Source organism: Podarcis vaucheri (genome assembly GCF_965113315.1).
Source record: "Podarcis vaucheri genome assembly, chromosome: 16".
Lineage (NCBI taxonomy): Eukaryota > Metazoa > Chordata > Lepidosauria > Squamata > Lacertidae > Podarcis > Podarcis vaucheri.
The window spans coordinates 19,321,207-19,342,518 of record NC_138754.1 but is presented as its reverse complement, the minus strand read 5'-3'; the positions used below and the strand labels follow the sequence as shown (position 1 = coordinate 19,342,518).

At 47.6% G+C, this 21,312-nt stretch overlaps 1 protein-coding gene across 6 annotated transcripts in view; it reads left to right on the top strand.

Moving 5' to 3' along the window:
* SIPA1 (signal-induced proliferation-associated 1) overlaps positions 1-17,777 on the top strand; it is a 35,774-nt gene extending 17,997 nt beyond the window's left edge. For all 6 annotated transcript variants that reach the window (XM_082204023.1, XM_082204026.1, XM_082204022.1 and 3 more), the window contains 13 exons: positions 744-932; positions 2,679-2,853; positions 3,956-4,059; positions 4,281-4,438; positions 8,457-9,054; positions 9,356-9,630; positions 10,541-10,768; positions 11,636-11,726; positions 13,126-13,291; positions 13,426-13,524; positions 13,768-13,846; positions 14,104-14,185; positions 16,827-17,777. In XM_082204023.1, coding sequence (XP_082060149.1) covers positions 744-932; positions 2,679-2,853; positions 3,956-4,059; positions 4,281-4,438; positions 8,457-9,054; positions 9,356-9,630; positions 10,541-10,768; positions 11,636-11,726; positions 13,126-13,291; positions 13,426-13,524; positions 13,768-13,846; positions 14,104-14,185; positions 16,827-16,979 — 2,397 coding nt within the window. In that variant the 3' untranslated portion in view covers positions 16,980-17,777. The remainder of the gene's footprint in view (positions 1-743; positions 933-2,678; positions 2,854-3,955; positions 4,060-4,280; positions 4,439-8,456; positions 9,055-9,355; positions 9,631-10,540; positions 10,769-11,635; positions 11,727-13,125; positions 13,292-13,425; positions 13,525-13,767; positions 13,847-14,103; positions 14,186-16,826) is intronic.
* Positions 17,778-21,312: the final 3,535 nt, after the last annotated feature.

The following is a 21,312-nucleotide window of genomic DNA, read 5'->3' as shown; positions in this document are numbered from 1 at the left end:
CCAAATTGCGAGCTAAATTTGCTTACCAAAAATCAGCTGTGAGAACTGTCTCTGCTCTCAGGTTAACACTCTAAAATACACGGCACACAAGGAAAACAATATGGGGAGGGAGAAAGGGTTTAGTGGAAGCCAAGTCACCCATTCCTAAATTTATGGTTTGTATAATGTAGTTCTGTCTATGCAGATTCTTCTTTCTTGGAGAACGACACCTCCCCAGGAAAACTGACACCAGCCCAGAGCAGATGACAGCCGCCACATTCACACCAGATGTTTAAAGCACTAGGATTCCACTTTAAACAGCCATGGCTGGGAATCCTGGGAACTATAGTTTGTTATGGGTGTTGAGAGTTGTTTGGAGACCCCCTATTCTCCTCACAGACCTACAATTCCCAGAATCCTCTGGGAGCAGGGGTTAATTGTTAAAGCACTCTGGGAACTGTAGGGCTGTGAGGGGAATAAGGAGTCACCTAACAACTCTCAGCACCCTTGACAAACTACTGCTCCCAGAATTCTTTGGTGGAAACCATGACTGTTTGAAGTGGCATTATACCACTTTATGGTGTAAATGTGGCCTGAAAGAGAGTCTGTGGCAAAGGTGGGACTTAACCCTAGCTTTTCTCAGGTCCCACCCCAACATCCTAGCCACTAGGCCACACTGAGTGGTGTCATGGCCTTACGTGGAGGGGAGTCCCCCTGGTGTGATCCTCCTCCTGTCCCCTTGACAGCTCTTGTTTTCCTCCCAGCTCCGGACTCTGCGGGGATCTATTCTGGAGGATGCTCTTCCCCTTTCGGCCCGCCACACTGCCCCACGGGGCATCCCTCCCAAGAAGTTGCTGGAACACGTCATGCCAGAGCTCAACCTGCAGTGTCTCCGCCTGGCCTCTAGTTCCCCAAAGGTCCCAGAGACCTTGCTCAAGTTGGATGAACAAGGGGTAAGGCTCTTTCATTCAAAACGCATATTCCCCACCCTGTTATGTCTTAGAACTACCTTCAAGGCCGTTTACTGCCATGAAAAATTGTTTATTTGTTTTTATACTGCCCTTCATCCGTAGATCTCAGAATGGTTCACAACATAAAATTGCAGTACCTCGGAAGTCAAACAGAATCTGTTCCGGAAGTCCGTTCAACTTCCAAAGAACGGCTTCTGATTGGCTGCAGGATGCTCCTGCAGCCAATTGGAAGCTGCGGAAGCTGTGTTCTTGCTTTGGCAGCACATATACTAAAACTGGAATGATATAGGGAAGCTGCGGCAGCCGTATCAGGCGTTTGGCTTCCGAAAGAACGTTCGAAAACCAGAACACTCCCTTCTGGTTTTTGATCGTTCAGGAGCTGAAACATTCAACTCCCAAGGCATTCAGGAGCCGAGGTATGACTGTATAAAAAATGCAAAATACATAGTAAAAATAAGAACAAAAACAAACCTATAATCCCACAACACATTTAAAAGGGCATCAGATGTCAACCAAGGAATAATATCAAATCCCAAGGAACCTCACATTGAAGTCTCCGTGGGCTGAAGAACACTCCCTAAGCAACACTCTCAGACCTTCCAACTTTTTCTGATGCAAAACTTCTGGGCTGGTTTCTGGGCAAGTCATGTGACTCTAGCTCTTGCCCCCCCAAAGCGTTTTTTTGGAGGGGGCCAAGATCTCGCGCATTGCCCAAAAATGTGAGAGCGCGTGAAGTCGCAGCACCCAAAATGGCTACCGAGATCTTGCAAGAAAAAAATGTGCGCTCACTGGAAACATCAATCCAAGTAGTACTGGAACTACCTCAAAGCAGTGCCACATGGTCCTAACTCCAGAAGGAAACCATGGTTGATGGTATTGAAAGCCGCTGAGAGGTTGAAGAGAATAAACAGAGACCCATGACCCATGTTTCTCTCCTGACTGTGAGGTCATTGTACAGGGCGACCAAGGCAGGTTCTGGGCCAAAACTGGGCCTAAACCCCCATTGAAATGGATCTAGACAATCAGTTTCTTCCTTGAGCAACTAGACTTGTATCATTTCTATTTAAAAATAATAATTTAAACATCAGACAGCAACCATCAAAGAACAGCCTGCTGAGCTGTAAGGCAGGGCTAGGGAACCTGTAGCCCACCCAATGTTATTAGACTCCAGCTCCCATGATCCCCAGCCACCATAGCTAACAGCCAGGAATTATGGGAGTTGTTGTAGTCCAACAATATCTGGAAGCCCCATCTTTCTCTGCTGTCTCAAATGAGCATGGCTACGGGTTCATTTCCATTCAAGGTGTTGACTTTGGCTTTTAAAGCTCAACGCAGCTTGGGACCTCAGGTACTTTTAAAGAGTGCCTTGTCCCACATCAATCTGCACGGCTTTTAAGATTTTCTACTGAGACACATATGTTAAGATCTTTTACTCCAGCTACCCGGAAGTAAGGCAGGGACAACTACGTGATGGGCTTTTTGTTGCGGTTGCACCTCTCATTGGATACTCTGAATACTAGTTTCTGGGCGACAGCAGCAGGAGAAGGCTAGCACTTTTGTGGCCTGCTTGTGGGCATCACAAGAGGAATCTGATTGGTGATTCTATGTGCAACAGGATGCTGGATTAGACCTACCCAGTAAAGTGAAGGCTTTGAAAGAGCCTCTGATTGGTTCTCCTTTGGGTCTTGCCCTTCAATCTACCCATCCCGGACTTCCCCCTCCCTGCAGCTCAGCTTCCAGCGGAAAGTCGGGGTGCTGTACTGCCGGGCAGGGCAGGGCTCCGAGGAAGACATGTACAACAACGAGGAAGCAGGGCCAACTTTCCAGGAATTCCTGGACCTCTTGGGTGAGCGCATCCGGCTGCTCGGCTTTGGCAAGTACCGTGCCCAGCTAGACAACAAGAGTAAGTATAACAGGAGTGTGATTAATGTGTGTGTGTGTGTGTTGCAGGGTAATGGTTAGGGGGTGGCCTATGGGGTCTTCCGCAGTAGACCATGGATCTCCTGGTCCTTCTCCCCCATTTCTTAATACTTAAAAAAACAACATGCAATGTAAACAGCAATAAAATATAAACTGCTTAGAGGGCAGCTGGATGCAGTGCCCATCTACCACCTGAATTTCCTGGCGGCATTGATACTGTTGCATGCCACCCCAGTCTCTGAGCAGTGAAAGATTTCAGGCGGTTGCCCAGGGTTTGTGGTTCCTTTTGGAAATGAGGCACAGCAGAGACCATGGTGTGTTTATGATACATGGTTTATTTACACATATACAACCTGAGCCTACGATGGAAGGGTTCACAGCATCAACCTCCACCCCCCCAAAGGGCCTTGTTTCTCCCACAGCATTTGCCACAGCATAATAATAATAATAATAATAATTTATTATTTATACCCCACCCATCTGGCTGGGTTTCCCCAGCCACTCTGGGCAGCTTCCAACAGAATATTAAAATACAATAATCTATTAAACATTTAAAACTTCCCTAAACATTTAAAACTTCCCTAAACAGGGCTGCCTTCAGATGTCTTCTAAAAATCTGGTAGTTGTATGCCACATTTTGATGCCAGGCCTGAGCAGGGCTTAGTGATCAAGTTCCTAGCTCTTTTTGTCTTCTCCTGTTAAAGCTATGTGTTTATTTATTAAGTAAAATTGGTTGGTTGGCGTCTGTCTGTCTCGGAAGACAATGGAGAAGTACGGCTTTTGGGGGGGGTGAAGTTGGAAGGTTGCCATGCCTGCTGTGACTGTAGAGAGACAAGTTTTAGGAGAGACCAGTTTTGTTGCAGCTGGGGCAGGTGAAGGCGTCCGGTTATGCTGCTGCAGATGCAACGTGGCGTTTCTTCTCTCCGCTCCTCCCAGCAGTCATTGCTCCTCTGGTTACTGCTATGGATGCACAACCTGACTGCCATACACAGACCTTTACTGAAAGAGCTACCTTTTGGGTGGGTGGATGCTAGCTGCAGCTGCACTGAAAGTGTTTTTAATCTCTCTGCCACTCTTCTTTGCAGATGATTCCACGGGAACCCACTCACTCTATACCACGTATCAGGACTATGAGATCATGTTCCATGTCTCTACCATGCTACCCTACACCCCTAACAACCGCCAGCAGGTATGTGGGGGCACTTTTGCTTATTTCAGGGGAACAAGAGATTCCCCATAAAAAGTAAGCGAGGGGAAGCCACCACACACATACTGGAGAAGAATCAAGCAGAATTTATTCACATCCTCTAACGCTGCATTCAGAGGCTGAGCAGAGTGCCTGTCCCAAGTCTCCAGCTCCCCATTTCTCTGTTAACCTTCCTTTCCTCCCCCACCCCCAATCTTCTGCAGCTGCTGAGGAAGCGGCACATTGGGAATGACATTGTGACCATCGTCTTCCAGGAGCCTGGAGCGCTCCCCTTCACGCCAAAGGTGTTCCGCTCACACTTTCAGCATGTGTTCATTGTGGTGAGGGCACATGAATCTTGCACAGAGCACACTACTTACAGGTGAGAGGGAGGTGGCAGTGTGGGGAAACCTGGCAAAACTCTCCCTGACCTTCCAATTGTAACACCTCCTTTGGACTTGTTCCTCTCGATGGACTTGACAGTGAGAGATATTGAAGGAAATTAGTATTTTTTGGTTGTAAATCCTTTAGTCCTTGTGCCAATATTATTATTTACATTTATAAGTTGCTTACCTTGTGAAAATAACCAAAGTGAGGTACGAACACTAAGACCAATTACACAGAACCAATAAAAAACCCTTAAAAACATATCTATATAAATAAAAGGCAGGTCTTTTCCTACCTGGGGCTGGGGAAACCCAGCCAGATGGGTGGGGCAGAAATAATAAATTATTATTAAATTATTATTACCCCACTAATAGAGGCCAAAAATACTTAAAACCCTTCAAATTAAGGGCCAAAGGCCCAGGTAAAAAGTGCACGTTTGCCTGGCAACTAAGACTAGACAAAGATGGTACTAGGCAAGCTTCCCTGGGGAGAGCTTTCCACAACCACAGAATCACCACTGGAAAGGCTTGTTCTCATGTTGCCACCCTCTGATCACGGGGCCAGGGTGAGTGCATGTGGGGAGGGGTTGTCCTTGACATATGAGGTTCTGAGCTGCATTGAACAAACCATGTTTAAAGCAATTTGTGGCATAACGTGATGTGCGAATGCAGCCATCATTGCCCATTGTTAAATTTTAAATCCATTCTTTCCTTATTTTATTCCAACCCTTCATCCAAGTTGCTCAGAGTGGCCCATGGTCGTCATAGCAGTCCTTTGTGGTAGGCTCATCAGGGAGAGAGTGTGTTGGACCCACTGAGCTTCATGAATGAGTGGGTTTTTGAACCAGGCCCCCTGGTGATAATCCAGGCATCCCCAACCTTTGGCCTGCCAGATGTTTTGGACTACAATACCCATCATCCCTGACCACTGGTCCTGTTAGCTAGGGATCATGGGAGTTGTAGGCCAAAACATCTGGAGGGCCGCAGGTTGAGGAAGCCTGTGCTAATCCAACTCTGTAGCCACTGCCTCAAACCACACTTCCACATAGGCAATGAACGTGCCCCATTTAAGGAAGAAAGTTTAACTAGACTTCTGAATAAGATTAATCTGATGTACCAATTTCTCCATTTGTCCCAGATTCTTAGCAAAGGTTGTATCCAACTAAGTTATAGCCAGAGTAGTCTCATTAGAATGAATGGATATTTATGAATTTCAGTCTACTCTGAGGAGGACTAACGTTGGATTAAATCCCAAGACATGAGACTGCTTCTCAGTCCAAGTCCTCACAGTTCCAACAGCATATGGAATCCAGGACCAGGTTTCCATACGGGTTTTTAGAAATTAGATTTTTATTTTATTCTCTGCAGGAAACTCAGCTGGCTGAGACTTGTAATTCCTCTACTCTTTTGTCTTAGAAATATGTCCCCTTGTGGTGAAACAGAGGTACAGCCACATTTTAAGGGATTTTTTTATTTTTTATTTTTTGAAGAACCGTTGTACAGTATTTTGACCCTCAGTTTCCTCTATAACAGTAGTACAGTACAGCTACAAGGGTGTTTCCCCCCTAGTTTTCCATTATTATAAAAACAAATCCCCTAAATGGTGTGTGTATAGTAGGGTACAGGTGGCTTTGCCCCTGCCATCCCTCCTCACAGCTGTCCAGATCTGGAATGGGGCCCCTGGCTGGTTCTTTGTGTCGGGAGAAACATCTGCACTCAAGGGAAAACCATGAGATTAATGTCACATGTAGTTTGGTGCTGAGGTTAGTTCACAGTAGCCCTTCTGTTTTTATTTGCCATTCTTGGTGCATTTTTTCTTTCTCCAGAGAAACCAGATGACAGCAGCATCTAACTATTTCACTCTAGTACAACTTCTTTTTCAAACTTGATTTGCACTATTTTTGCCCTTTTTACAGTAAGGTATAATTATAGTACCAGCGTGCCCAGGTTAGACGAGCAAAGCAGTAAAGGATGTTGGGAGAGGCTCCTGTATCTTTAATTATCAGTTTCCTGAATACCTCTTTTTGTTTGCCACAATGTCAGCTTTCCATAAGTGATGCGGGGAATTTTTTTTTCCAAGAAGGAAAAATACCCGTTTTAGAAATGCGTTGATTCATGAAATTAATGAGTAAAATAATGAATCATTACAGTACAAGTCAAATTTGACTAAATTTGGCAACTGAAATAAATGTAATATTAGTAATAAATAATCAGTAATAAAGTCACTTATTTCTGGTGGCTATCCCTAGATAGTACACACATTTGTTGAGATAGCTCTCCAGGCATGCTAAGACTAGCATGTTAAAGAATGTGTTAAATGACACTAACTTTTCAGTAACCTTTAACTTTATTTATTAAATCGTTTTTATACTGCCTTTTGACCCTAACAAGACCCTCCCCCCCAACTGTTAAAAAAATATTCTAAACTGGCATAAGCTTTTAGAGGCAACAGCCTACCTCATCAGGTGCTATGCCAGAACTGTGGAAAGCTAATATTTATTTGACTGTTAATTTATTTGATTTATCAATTGCCCAGTACAAAAATAATTCCTAGATAACTTACAAACAGAAGCCAGCCCAATGCCCCAGTGGGAAGCCCAGAAGCAGGACCTGTGCACAACAGTAGGCTTGCCATATGTCAGGAAAATTCCTGACACATCCTGGTTTTGGGATGTAAAAAGTGCGTCGGGGGGGGGGGGGGATTTTGCAGAATCAGCAAAATGTTAGGGGAAACCCGGATGTATGGTAATGCAATGGAAAAAGCAGTGGAAACAGCTCCAAAAGCTTAAAATCACTATTTTTTGGTGGGGAGGTTTCCCTTCAAAAGCTCAACAATTTGGGTTTGTTCCCTAAAATGTCAAGAATTTTGGGGTCTTCCTAAAAATAACTTTGCAGGAATTTTACTTTTTTGAAATATGGCAACCCTGCACAACAGCAACTTTCCCCACTTGTGATTCTCAGAAACCATTATTCACAGCCATATTGCCACTGCCTTATACTGTGGCAAGATCTCGCGCGGTGCCCCCAAACAGTACTTTTTTTTCCTGGGCGAGAGCACATGCGATTGTGGCACCAAAAATGGCTGCCAAGATTTGACCATCCTGTTTTTTCCTCAGGTGATTGGGAGCTATGGGATCCCCATTTTTTTCAAGCTCTCAAACCCCCGAACTTTTCTTTCTGTACCACTGTCACAGCACACCAGCAGAGGGAGCTGCGAGGCCTGTTCTTGAGTGGTTGTCAGGGTAATGCAAAGTTCAAAAGCCTCAGGCTTTGGGCCTAGTTCCTTGATCAGTTCAGTACGGAAGGCCTAGCTGCTTTTGAACTCAGTTACTGTTATTGCCCAGTAATTTGTTTGTTAGCAAGTTGACTGCCTTAATTGTACCAGCCCTCTGGTTTGGTGGGCTTGCTGCGAGGCCCATAGATCCCTGCCCCCAAATATATGCTGTTTTTTAAGTAGCAGGTTTGGGAAACTAGGATTGCACAGGGTCACTGTCTTAGTTTAGACTGCTCCCCCCCACCCCACCACAATTGTTTCCATCATGCTGCAACAACCTCCCAGAGGTCACATGCCAGTGTTTGGCCGGGCCGGAAAATGGGCAGCGAAATTGATGTGACTGTTACCTTTATATGGTAGGGCAAGTACCCCCAGAGTCAGAGGTTCCTACAAACACCTCTCTCCATCCTCACAAGCAAGAGGCCATTATCACTGTTCAAGGATATTTCTAGCTAGATAAAAGCATTTAATGAGAGCATGAGGCAGGGCCATTGAGGGTTAAGGCCTAGGAAGAAGAGGTGTACTCTGGGGAGAGTCATAAGGGCTAGAAAGCTGCTTTTAAAATATATATAAATATATTCAAATGGAAATTCAGGTGCCCAGGATGCTGAATCCTGGGACCAATGCAAAATTATTTCAGTGATGCAGAGAAATAAGCGATTCCATTGCATTCTTTTAATTTAAAAAGTGTCCTGCGTTCCTTCTTCTTCTCTCTCTCTGCAAATGGCTGCTCCATTCAGCGTGGCTGTCAGCTGCACCAAGGACATCCCACGCTTTGGTCCCTTCATCCCGGCTGAGAACTCCTTTGCCAAGGGCCCAGCTTTCCGAGACCTCCTGCTCGCCAAGGCGATCAACGCAGAAAATGCGGCTGAGCGCTCAGGGAAGTTCCACGCCATGGCAACGCGCACCCGCCAGGAGTACTTGCGAGATCTGGCCCTCAACCACGCCACCACCAGCACATTGGAGGCCTCCTCGTCGCGCTTGGCCCTCATCGCTTTGGCTGCAAAGAAGCGCGAGAAGTCCAAGGCACCAAAGGGGGCAGAGGCACACAGTGCGGGGGCTTTGGTGTGGGGCGTGTGGGCACGGGATGGCAGTAGAGGACCCGAGAGCAAGACTCCTGAGCTGCGGTGCCTGCTGGGCATCTCGGCTGAATTTCTAGTCCTCATTGAAGCCCGTGAGAAGAGGGTGGTTTTTAACTGTTCCTGCCGGGACATCCTGGCTTGGACCTTCTCTGAAAGCTGCACTTTGGACCTCTACTATGAGACAGGGGATTACATTTGCATGCGTGTGGATGAGGGTCAGGCCTCCGATATCCGTGACATTGTCCACCGGCTGCAGGTAATAATTTGTTTTCACCCGCTAAGGGGTGGTGGGGAGCGGAAGGGATGCATAGCATCGTTTGGATTCAAAGTGCTGTGGTGCTAAATTTGGGTCCCTTGTGCTCCACTTCCTGAATTACAGATGTGGGTGGGGGGGGTGACTGCTGTTAATTGGCTGTGGGGAAATACACTCTCCATATGCTTAGAGAGGGGTTTTGTGCTTATTATTACTTGGTGGGTCCCAAGGCTATACACTGGCTATAAAAATAGGCTCTTTGGCTTCATCTAGTCACCACCTGAACTATCTCCCCTCCCCCCAGCTGGTGACTCGGGGTTGTGAGACGCGGGAGCTGACCCTCTTGCGGAACGGGGTTGGCCAGCTGGGCTTCCAGATGGACCCCGAGGGCTTCGTGACGGAGGTGGAGCGCTTCACCTTTGCTGAGACGGCTGGTCTCCAGCCGGGGGCCCGCCTGGTCCGTGTCTGCGAGAGACCCTTGCCCAGCCTCAGCCATGCCCAGACCTCTGAGCTTCTGCGCACTGCCAAGAAGGTCACCATTACTGTCGTACCCCCAGATGAGAACGGAAAGGCCCGGAGGTAAGTACTCTTTGGGGGTGGAAGAGAGGAACACTCCAGGACCGGTTTCTCATATTTGCTCTCCGTGGTGTGTTGCTTTTAGTTCTGATTTATTTTGGGTTTGCCCAGTACCTAGTCCTGGCATTAAACCCCTTTGCATAAGGTGCCTGGGGTCTTGAACTGGAGATAATAGCAGCAGTCCGCTGGGACCTGGCTGTCTTGGCCATAATAAATTTTCTCATTGGTGTCAGCTTGATTTTGAGATGCTCTCCCCAGGGATGCTTGCCTGGCTCCTGCTTTTATGTGTCATTTTAATGACCTGTATTCCCCATTTTAATGACCTATATTCGGCCTTGTAATTTAATTTGAAATGGGTTCCCCTACGCTTCCCTTTCTTAGCTTTTGGTGTATTTGTGTGTATCTCTGTGTGATCTTTTAGGTTTCCCTGCTTTTGGTGTAACTGTATATGCTTTTAATTTGTTTTCATTGTGTTGTCCAATTTTACATTCTGCCCCAGGACTTTGAAGAGCAGGATTTAAGTCTCTGTAATGAAAGCATACATAAAATTATTCTGTGTGCAAAAGAGGTGCCCTATTGTCCCTTCCCTACTCTATAAATAAGAAGGTCTTTTTATCCTTCTTAAAATGACTAGCTTGATTGGAAAGTAGCATGATGAAATGCATGCTGCTGCACAACAGTTGTAGGTGAGCCAAAGGCAGCTGCTTTCTCTGCAGAGCCTATAGAATAGCCTTGCTTCCCTTTGCTCCTGCTCTGCAGCCTGATGGAGTGGTTGCCGTTAGGTGTATCAAACTAGCCCTCTAGTCCTGATGGAATAGCTGTTGCTGGACGACACTTAAGATTATTCCTCCACTCAACCCACAGGATGGTGCTCTGATGCCTTTGTCCTGTTCCTTTTTCTCTGCATTGGCAGAAGTTTCTCGGAGCTGTACCTAAAGTCTCTACAAGAGAAGAGGAGGAGTGAGCCACCAGCCAGCGATGTGGAGTTGACCAGGCCGGGGAGCGAAGCAGGGTTCAAGCCTGCCACGCTCCAGCTGCTCCACTCACTATCCCTGCCAGACGGGCCCCCTCACAGCCTGGCGGAGGAGAGGACTGAGTTTCTGCGGAGTCATAGTGACCGAACGCCCAAGCCTCCAGACCCGTGAGTAGCACTAGTACCTCCAGGCTCTTTCAGGGCTCATACCCACTCACCCCTTTCCCTCTGCCTCATTCCATGGATCTTAGGAACACAAGAGACTGCTTTATTCAGTCCAGGCTATCTCTTTTTCTAGCTTGGCATTGTCCACTGTGCTTCGAATGGTAAAGGAACTTGGGCACACAGAGCTTCACCTGATCTGTATAACTGGAGATGCAGGGGATTGAACCTGGGATCTTTGCTTGCAAAACAGTCTCTGCTACAGCCCCTCCACCAGTTTTATCTTGGGTTAGACATGCAACCCTTGTCTGTTTTTGTAGGGGTGTAGGAGACTGCGCCGAAAGACCTTTCATTGCTGCTCCATGCTTCCTCTCTTTCTGCTGCTAGAAGCACCTGAAGAGAGAGAGGCATGGGATAAAGGGAGTGTGAGGGGTGTGTGTGCATTTGCACCTGTAAACATGTATTTTCCTCAAGGCCCATGATAACAAGGTTGCAGGTAATTGGAGGGGCGAAGAGGGCTGCTAACATTTGTCAGTGGACCAGATTGTGCTCTGGGGCTACTAGCTGCCAACTCCTTTCTTTTCATCAGCTTTTGCAGCTCCTGCGAGAGGGGGAGAAAGTTAGGCATCAATGAATAGAATAGCCATTTCCTTTCCTCTGGCCGTTTAAAAAAAATGTGTGATATTCAGGAACCAAGGCTGCAAAAAAGGTGGGGTTTCTTACAATATGTGTTTAGATCTAAATTGGACTGTTGTGTGTTGGAAAACGTTTGTAGGAAATGCTGTGACTTGGTTCTGAGACACATCATCCTTTTAGCATACATTCTCCATTCCTTTCTCCATGTCTCAATGTCTGGGGTCTCATTCTCTGCAGGGTGCCACCTCAGGACATCCCTGTCCTGCCAAATCCCCCTCCGGATCTCATCCTGGCTGCCACGCCCAAGCCCTCTTCAGACCAGGACACAGTAAGTGTTTGTCTTCCCTCTTTGTACCTCAGTTTATGTGCCTTTTGATTTTAACATTAATAATAGTCACAACAACCACTTTAAATAATATAGTGGCATCTATGTTTGTGGTGATTTACAAGGAGGATGTTTGGCAAGTTCCTGCCTCAAGGGGCTTATTGTCCCAAAACAGACACAAGGGAGGCAACAGAGGAATGGGAGGGAGGTGTCTCAGGCAGAGGAAGGTCTTCCCCTTCTTCCCCTTCCTGATCCTTTTAACTGGAGGTGTTGTGATTGTGCATGGGACATTCTTCATCGAACTGGAGCTCATTGGTAGGGAATCTCAAACCCATGGGCCTAATGGGGCCTCCCCATGGCTCATGAGGCCATTTTGGCAAAGCCACACCTACCACCCCCTTGCCTGGTGAAGGGTTGGCCATTTCCGGATATGATCCTCTGTCCAGATCCAATTCCCCAGCACAGCTGCACTCCCTCTCCAGCAGTAGCACCTGAGGCAACCCTTTTAAAGTGGAAGGAGTTGCTTGCAATGTCACAATGTGTGTTTGTGCGCGCACGCAACCTGCTAGTATTTGAGGCTTGAGGCATCAAATATAAGAACATAAGAAGAGACTGCTGGATGAGGCCAATGGCCCATCTAGTCCAGCACCCTCTTATCACAGTGGCCAACCAAATGCCTGTAGGAAACTTGTAAACAGGATCTGAGCCCAAGAGCCCTCTCCCCTCCTATGTCTTCCAGCAACTGGTATTCAGAAGCATTACTGCCTTTGACTGTGGAGGCAACACTAGTAGCCATTGGTAGCTTTATCTGCTATGAATTTGCCCAATCCTCTTTTAAAGTTGGATTGGTGGCCATCCCAGCCTCCTACAGAAGTGAGCTCCATGGTTTAACTATGCACTGCATGAAGAAGTCATTTATTTTATCTGTCCTAAATCCCCCAACATTCAGCATCATTGAATGTCCAAGGGTTCTAGTATATTGAGAGAGGAAGAAGAAAATGTCTCTGTCCATTCTCACTCCCATGCATACTTTCATAAACTTCTGTCATGTTGCTTCTCACTCACCTGCAATCTTACATCACAGGGGTGTTGCTCCATCCCTTAATCATCTACTGAAATGGGCCCTGAATCGCACCCCATTTGTCTAGGTCTTTGCAGCATACACGTCCCCTTCTCCATCTCCTACCCCTTGTAGCAACAGTAGACTTCTTGCTAGTTTATGAGGATTAGGGTAAGAATATCCTGTTGCTGCTGTCTTAAGAGGGCTGGAAAGTTTCTTAAAGAAAAAAGAAAGCCAAAGTTTTCTCAGGAAGTTAGATTTTGCACTGTGTTCCACATTTAGTCGCTTGTGCCACATGGCAGAATGCACAGAGGGCTGTTTTTTCTGCTCTGCTTCTCCTAGGACCATCCTGGAGATCCCATTGTAAACAAGAAAGAATCTGTGGGCCAGGTAGCCAAAGGCCCCGAATCTCTGCCTGCCGAGGAAAAGACCTCTCCACACTTGGAGTCCAGAGAAACAGATAAGTTCCTGCCACGGACACTTTCCCTGCGGAACTCCATCACCAAAAGTAAGAGATCCTCCACCCTGCGCTCCTTTGCTGCCCCCATTTCCCCGGGTGCAGAGGCACTGATGTGGCCACGCCTGGGCGGGCCAAGGGTTTGCTTGAGGACTGAAGGCCTTGCCCTCTCCTTTATCCCCCAGTCCTCTCTGAAGCTGGAGAGTCCCTGGAGGATGAGTGGGAGTCCATTGCCAACTTGGCTTCTGCTTGCAACAGCATCTTGGAGGCCCTTTCCAGGGAAGGTGAGTGAGTGTGGGGGACCAAACCAAGAGGCTGGCACTAGCTGTGGCAAAGGTCTTGGAACTTAGTGTAGGGTAGCATCTTAGGAACACAGGAAGGTGCCTTAGAACAGGTCCGACTTGAACCTGGGACCTTCTGTGTGCAAAGCCAGAGTGCTGCCACTGAGCTATGGGCCATTCCCCTATCTAGGGCTTTCCTCTTGCTCTGGCTGAATCTCTTACCTGTGCCTCTTTCTCCATCCATAGGGCAGCATGTGCTGGAGAGCAGGGAATCCCTGTGCACCACCGTCCAGAGGGGCACGAGCCAGCAGCAACCCAATGAGGAGTAAGAAATAGTTCTCTCTGTGTGTGTACAAGGGGACAGGGAAGAGAGATTTGAGCGTGCTGGAGAGGTTCAGCTGTATGGTGGGGAGATCTCATCCGTACGTCAGCTCCCTGAATTCCTTCTCTCCATTCTGCAAGGCGTATCAAAAATATATACATCTTCCTAGTTACATAAAAATGTGAGAACAATCATTTGCCAGGCTAGTTAACATCAGTGTCTCCCCATCCTGGTTCTCCCTTCTTTTCCAACTCTTTCAGGTCCCAGTTTCCTCTCAGCCTTGCTGATAAGGTCCTGCATTTGGAATCGACACTCAAGAAACTGCAGGAAGATCTTCAGAAGGTGAGGTAGTGAGCAGGAATGTAAGAGGCACAGAGGATCAGACCAGCATGGTTTTTGCAAAATTTACTTTTGAAAGGTATTCCCCATTCTCCCAAAGTTAGAGCCAAACTAAAGATAACATTAAATTTTCCTTTGCACTCTTAAAAAAGAGCAGCTGCTGCCCTTTTGAGAGAGGGGGGAGGATGCAAGTTATCAGGATCTCAGCTGGTTATTGGCACTTTGGAGGTACTGCACAAAGAAAATCCCTTTCAGACAAACCACACTTTTACCTGCTTCACACTTGACATCAGGTGTAGGGCAGGTGGGCATAGGCTGCCCAAAATTGACTTGTGGGTCAAACTGGGTGGATATATGGGCTGAAAGTTCCCTGCCGTTAACCATTTGTTCATCCCACATTTTTGGGTGTGTTTCCCCATCACTTTCCTAACTGCAAATTTTATTTTATTTTTTTAAGTGGATTTGTTATGCTAGGGCAACAGAGCACCTTAATCCCCTTTAATTATGCAAATCTCAAGTTCTGGTGTGCACTTGAATTGCTGCCACAAAATTCCTAGTCTGGAGGCACCCAGAGTCTTTGCCCTCCTGTAGGCAACAGCCCTTTGGGTATTTGAAGAATTCTGCTCAGTCTTTACTTCTCCAAACTAAAGATGCCCAGTTCATTCAATATTTCCTCATGGGACTAATTCCTCCCCTGAACCAGTTTTAAATCATACAAGGTATTGTACCTGAGGCACATGTCACTGGCTGCTTCTGCAGTCTTGAGGAACGGGAACATCTGCCGCAGCTTGTTCTGTGAAAAGCCTACCTGGCCATAGCTATATGTTATCTCAGGGGCAAGCGAGCACAAGGTAGTTCAGGATCTATTGGTGGATATATGGGGGATCAGCCAGCGTTTTTCATTCCCAAAAACAGCAACAACTAAAACAACTACCCGACCACCATAAATAAATAAAAATAGGTTGCTGAGAAAGAAAACTTGGGGGGAAAAGCAGGACTGGGTTTTTGTGAAAAAGGGCTTGTGGACTTTGCATCTATGCTGATGCTGAGCACAAATTCCTGGCCTGCGTTTGTGCTCAAAAGGCACCTTGCTCCTTAAGTCTTAGTGTACTTCCATCCACCTGAGCTGCAGCTGTGCACCTGATTCTGGTTGGTAGACCTCAAGATTCTGGTAGAACAAGCAGGTAGGTCCCACAAGCCCAAAGGCTGCCCAGCCCCTGAGTTATCTGTGTATAAATAAATGCAGATAGAATGAAACCTTTGCAGTGAGGGAACTGCCCATAATCTTCATTCCCCCCCCCCCACTTCAAGCCCTGCAGAAAGCCATCAGATTTGTTCATGAATGTGAACCATGAATTCTTCCCTTCCCATTTTCCTTTAAAAATCATTCTGAAAGGAGGAGGCTTCCTCTTAAAATAGCTTGGCATCCACCTATAACACCCTCACCCCCGGGTATGTGTCATTATCAGGACTCGCTGCCCAAACTCAGACATTGCAGACTGTCTGGTGTTCCTCCCTTCGTAGAGATGTGGGTTTCCTTGTTTATTTTTTAGTCATGCCATGTGGAACTTTCTCCTCAGCAATGTCTGAATTAATGAGGCCTCACTAGAGCAGTTTGTGGGGTATTGCCTACAAAACCTCCAGCCACAATGCATTTATTAATCTCTGAGGTGCCGAGGGAACTCCTGAGCAGTCTTGCTGGAACAGATCAGTCCAGTTGTCATTCAGGAAGCATTTTCTAGCCAACAGGTTCCATCCTTATCCCCCCCCCCCGTCACTCTGGTGGGCCTAATTTGACAGGTGGGTAGCACCACCTTGCCACCTAACGCCATAGTGACATCAGGTGACGCTGCATTTTGAGGCCCCAATTGTTTGCACTTCAAAGCCTAGTGTGGGGCTGTTTGAAAGCCCTTTTCGAAAGGGTCCTGGTGGTTGGGAAAGTTTCCAGCCTGGAACAGAATGCTGAAGGAGAAGGGGGCCTGATGGAGCTCCTGGGGGCCGAGTGTTCCTCCAACAAAACATAGCAAACAGGGAAGGGCACTGTCTTCCCACCCCCTCACGTGCTATTTATTTATTTGTTGAATCCTCACCCAAAGGAGCCCTGGGCAGCAAACAACAGAATGCTGAAGCAACACAATTAAACATTCATTCATTCATTCATTCATTCATTCATTCATTTATTTATTTATTTAACATTTAAGAGCATCTTTTTAAAAAATCAGCTAATAATTTCAGGGTTGCTGGGAGCAGTATCTTTTGGCCATCAAAAGCCTGGGTGAGCAGGAACAGTTTAAAATTCCTCCAGAATGTTACACTGATGCAGAAGACAAGATACACCTCACTGGGGAGGGTGTCCCACACATTGGGAACCACCACTGAGAAGGTCCTGCTGCGAGTCAGCATCATCCGGAAGACACACTGCACCAACAGCAGCAGCAGGATCTGCTGTCTAGGCATGCGACAGGGTCTCTCTTGAGGATCTCGGCGAGTGTATGGCTTCATATGGTCAGATGCAGGCTTTAATTGTTGCAGCAACAGCAGCCTTGTCCCCTCAGCCTCTAGATGGATTAGAACCAAGCCAGTGTAATGGGATGGAGCCCCTGATGTGTTTCTGAGTTTCCTTTCTTCCTTGTTGGTCCTCCAGGAGAAAGCTGAAAAGGCGGCGTTGCAGGCGGAAGTGCAGACCCTTCAAGAGAACACCCAGCGCTTGAAGGAAGCGTCAGAGACGGCGGCAGCTCAGCTCAGCCAGGTCACACAGATGCTGGGCGGCCCCCCAACGCCTCCCCACTGCCCTTGAGGCCCTCTGACCTCACTCACACCTTTGGGGGCCTAGGAGGGGGTAGCTGGTGCTCTCTCTCACTCGCTCGTTACTTGGAGCACAACAGAGACTTTTGACAGGCTGTTCCATTACAACGTGCTCCTGCCCCCCCCCACTTAAGCCCTCCCTCTGCTAGCCTTTGATGTGGCTAGTGCTACAGCTCTTACCACTTGGTGGGGGGGGGTGTTGTATATTCCCAGAATGGGGGGTGGTTGGGTGGAAGCTGAGGTTTGGGGGCCCAAAGGACACAGGGCTCCACTGGCCACCTTGGGTGAGGTGGAACTCTTTGGGCCCCTGTTACTGAACAGGTTGCACCTATCAACCAAGGCTTGCCACCCAGTTCCTTTCAGGGGCTACTGCCCCACCCCCTTTCCCAATTAATTTGTGCACCAGCCTGTAACCTTAGTTTGGAGCCATACAAAGCCTCCTCTCCAGGGTGGGGTTAGGGGTGGGAATGGTTGTCTTGTCGAGCATCTTTTTTAATTTTTTTAAAAACCGAATTACGATTTTGGACCCTGGACTTTTCTTGCCACCAGCCCCCGTGGAAATGCCACCCTTGTGGTTCCATCGGACAAAATAAAATAAAATAAAATAAATTCACCAGGCAATAACTGCAGATCGCCTTTGAGGAAGGGGAGAGTGTGACATGCCCAGGTTGACGATTTGCCCTGGGCAGAGGTGTGTACAGTGGTGGTGCTGGAGGGAGAAGGATTGAGCAAACCTTCCCTCGCTGCCTCCATTCCCTCCCTCCCTCCCTCCTCCCCCCAACCCATCCCAGCACTGATTTGGGACTGCACAGGGGGCTTCCTGCCTGATGGAGGCCTTGGCCCGCATGCCCGTTAACTGTGAAGTTTTTGAAAGCTGTGACACAAGCCCTGCTCCCTCCTTGCCCTGTGTGGTCCTCATTTCCACCTCTTCTTGTAACCCATCACAGATTCTTCCTAGGTGGGGGCAAGACAATCCAGCTTGCTGTTTTATCTCACCGCCTCCAGTGGTGCTACCCAACGCTCCCCCCTCCTCCAATTCTGCCAGGGGTAGCCAACGTGACGCCCTCCGGTTGTGGCGGACTCACACCTTCCCTGACTATTGGCTATCCTGATCTTGGCCCGCCCCACCTCGAAAAGCAAGAAGAGGTGGGGCACCCTTCTCCCCCTGTGCCGTTTTGTGTCTGTGTGTCCTGTACATATTTTTCCTTCCTTCCTCCTTGGACCAAGGTTAAGAGAGGCGAGGGGAGGTGGGGAATCTTGTTGTCCGTCTGTCTTCCCCACCCCAGCCTCCTGCCTGGATTTGAACTGAATGTACAGACTAGCCGTGGCCCTCCTTGTGCAATAAAGTCTTTGGTCTGCAGCCACATGCCGTGGGCTCCTTTGTCGTCCTTGCTGGCAACTTTTGGGGAAACGGGGGGGGGGCCTGGAAAAACAAGGGGTGGGGTAGGTGGGGGTGTGTGCATATGCATGCTGCTGGTTAAGCTGAAGGGAGGAAGTGGGGGCACGGTTTCTGTGATTCCATCTAGATGATCTGCCCCCTCCATTTTAACTCACTTTTCTCCTTTTGTGTCTCTGCGTTCTCCCCACCCACCCATATCCGCTGATATCAGAGCTAATGCTCCCTATAATTCCGGGTAGTTTGCTTCCGGATGGAGAACAGAAGCCACTTCCTTGCTTGTCCAGACTCGCTCCTTTTAGGAGACTTGCAGTTAGTGGTTTTGTTCCTTCCTTCCTGTATAATTAAGTGGGCTAAATCTTAGGTTTGGCTGAGGACATTTCATAATAAATATAATGGACTCTGCCTGGTTGAGTCCTTCGCCCTCCCACCTGCCCTGCTCTCTGACCCCTTAAGTGTTTTCCCTTCTGCTCCCTCTACCCATTCGCTCTTCTCAGCCTACGGCTTGTTCTCTTCCTTTCTGCTTAGCCCCCCTGTGTCTTTGTTCTTTGCTCTACCTTCTTCCTCAGCCACCTAGTCCTCAGCCACCTTGTCTCCCTAGCTTTCTCTTTGCCAAGGTCCATTCTGCCTGTCTTCAGGCCCTATGGATGGGGCTCCCACCCCCCAGCCCTCATGCAAAATGTGTCTTTCCTCTCAGTGGCTGCAGTGTGTGTCAACCTTCTATTGTCAGCAGCTCCCTCTGAGCGGTTTCATGTCAGCACAGCAGTGTGTCTGTGCGCAACCCGCAGCTTTATTTTGTGGATTGCCATTGCATCTTTTGTTTGGTTTTGTTTTAAAGCATGGGGGCGAGGCTACTTTTCATGCACAGCAGCGCCTTTGACAAAGACCACGTTTTGTAAGTGGGAAAAGTATGCAAGATTCCGGCCTGCACGGATCTCTTTGTTGTGCCCGTTGGAAGAGTCCAGCAGCTGCCAAAGGCTTCACAGGTCCTTTCGCCAAGAAAAAAGTGGAGTGGCTTAAAAAGATGTGGCTTAACACACATTGCCTCAGAGTGTAGCATGAATGAAAGGGGCCAATTCAGCAGATCAAAGAAGAGGCAGCTGCTTCTGAGGTTTAGGATCCTTGCCCAATCAAGTGTGTGATGTGGTCAGCCTTCTCGGAACCTCAGCGTTTGCTTAGATGAAGTTCCACTTGTGCCCACAGAGGGCCACTCCTGAGGATGGGCTCACCTGGACTGTGTGAGGGCTGCCCTTCTCTCTATGGCACACACTATAATCATAAAGGGTCACAGCTGGCATTCTTCTATGATATGTCACTGGTGAAGAATGCTTGTGGGAAAGGAACACCCTTTCGGAGAGCATATGTATCTGTGAGAGAGAGAAGACCTTCATGCCCCTTTCACAACTTTGCCCTGAGCTTGAAGGGACAAGCTGTACATTTACAAAGTACATTCAGTTGGTAGAGCATGAGACTCTTAATATCAGGGTTGTGGGTTTGAGCCCCATGTTGCATTGCAGGGGGTTGGACTAGATGGCCCTGGGGGTCCCTTCCAACTCCAACTCTACAATTCCATGATCACATTCTGTCGAGGATTCGTAACAAGCTATCAGCCTGATCCAAGCGGTAACCTTTCTGTAATGCCAGGGCTTAGCGAAGTGATAATAAACAAGAGGGTGCCCCTGAGCAAGTGCAGACAGCATGCCATGCTGCTGAGTAAACACACACACACACACACAGACACAGAGAGAGAGAGAGAGTATTTGACATTGAAAGAAAGGAGAGAGCCCAAATAAAGGCTGTGGCCTCCCTTTCCCAAGCTCAGAGTATCCTTTGCTGTTAGAAAAGTTCAGGAGGCCATTTTTTAAAACTCTGAAATCATGACCAATTCTGAGCATATGGAGAGGGACTTTCCACCTCTTCCCCCCTCATAATGAGCAAAGGTCTTTCAAACAAGGCAAAGGAGGGAGGGACCTACCCCCCCAACCTTTTTAGGACACCATCCAGCTTGTGGGTGGTGCTACAGGGGAGGCTGGAGGTGTAGGACGACACAAATGCAACCCAATGACAGTGCATTAAACAACACGAAGAACACACACCCCGGTTTGTGCACACACCATTGTTCAGCAGCAAGGAGGGTGTTTCACAAGGCAGCTTAACATGGTGTAATTACTCTCAAATCATTGTTGTGCACCCAGTCTGATGGGCTAAAGGGAGCATCACCCTTTGCAGAGCAAACCAACAGTGCTCTGATTAACCTTACTGGACTCTCTGCTTACTGGGGTAGAATAATTTGAATGGGCTTCCGAGATTTGTGAAAGTGCTGCTCTAGAATGTGCTTTAGACTGAACTAGGAGTTTATGGATAAGTGCATATTTCTCCTAACTCAAGCCCAGTTTACACATGCGAGGTGGCAGAGTCCTGAGGCTCTAAGTGCTTCCAAGAATAATGCATGTGGAGTGATCGTGTTTTTGAACAATCTCCCATGCAAAGAAAAGGCTCCCTGTCAGCAGAAAAGTAGTGCATCAGCAACAGGCTTAGGCAGGAATGTTCGTTGCTAATGACTTTTTCTTACTTGGAGAAAATAAACAAATAATTAAATAAATAAAAACTTTCCCCAATCTGCAACCAAACCTAAGGGGTACAATCTGTTTTCATTAAATGCGCCAACGCTTCAGGTATGAAGTTTCACCCATGTTCATTGATTCTGTGACACTGTGTATGGATTAACGAATCTGAAATCAAAACAGCAGATTTGTTTCTGAATGTATTCCAAACACATTTGGAAGAAAGCCACGTGGTTTCACAAGCATGTCTACCACCTCTGGCAATGAGACACCATGTGTCCAATAATGCAAAACTCTTACACAGAAAAAGAGGAGAGACAAGGCAGGTTTGCGTTTTTGTTTTTTTCCAAAACGCTTCTTTTACT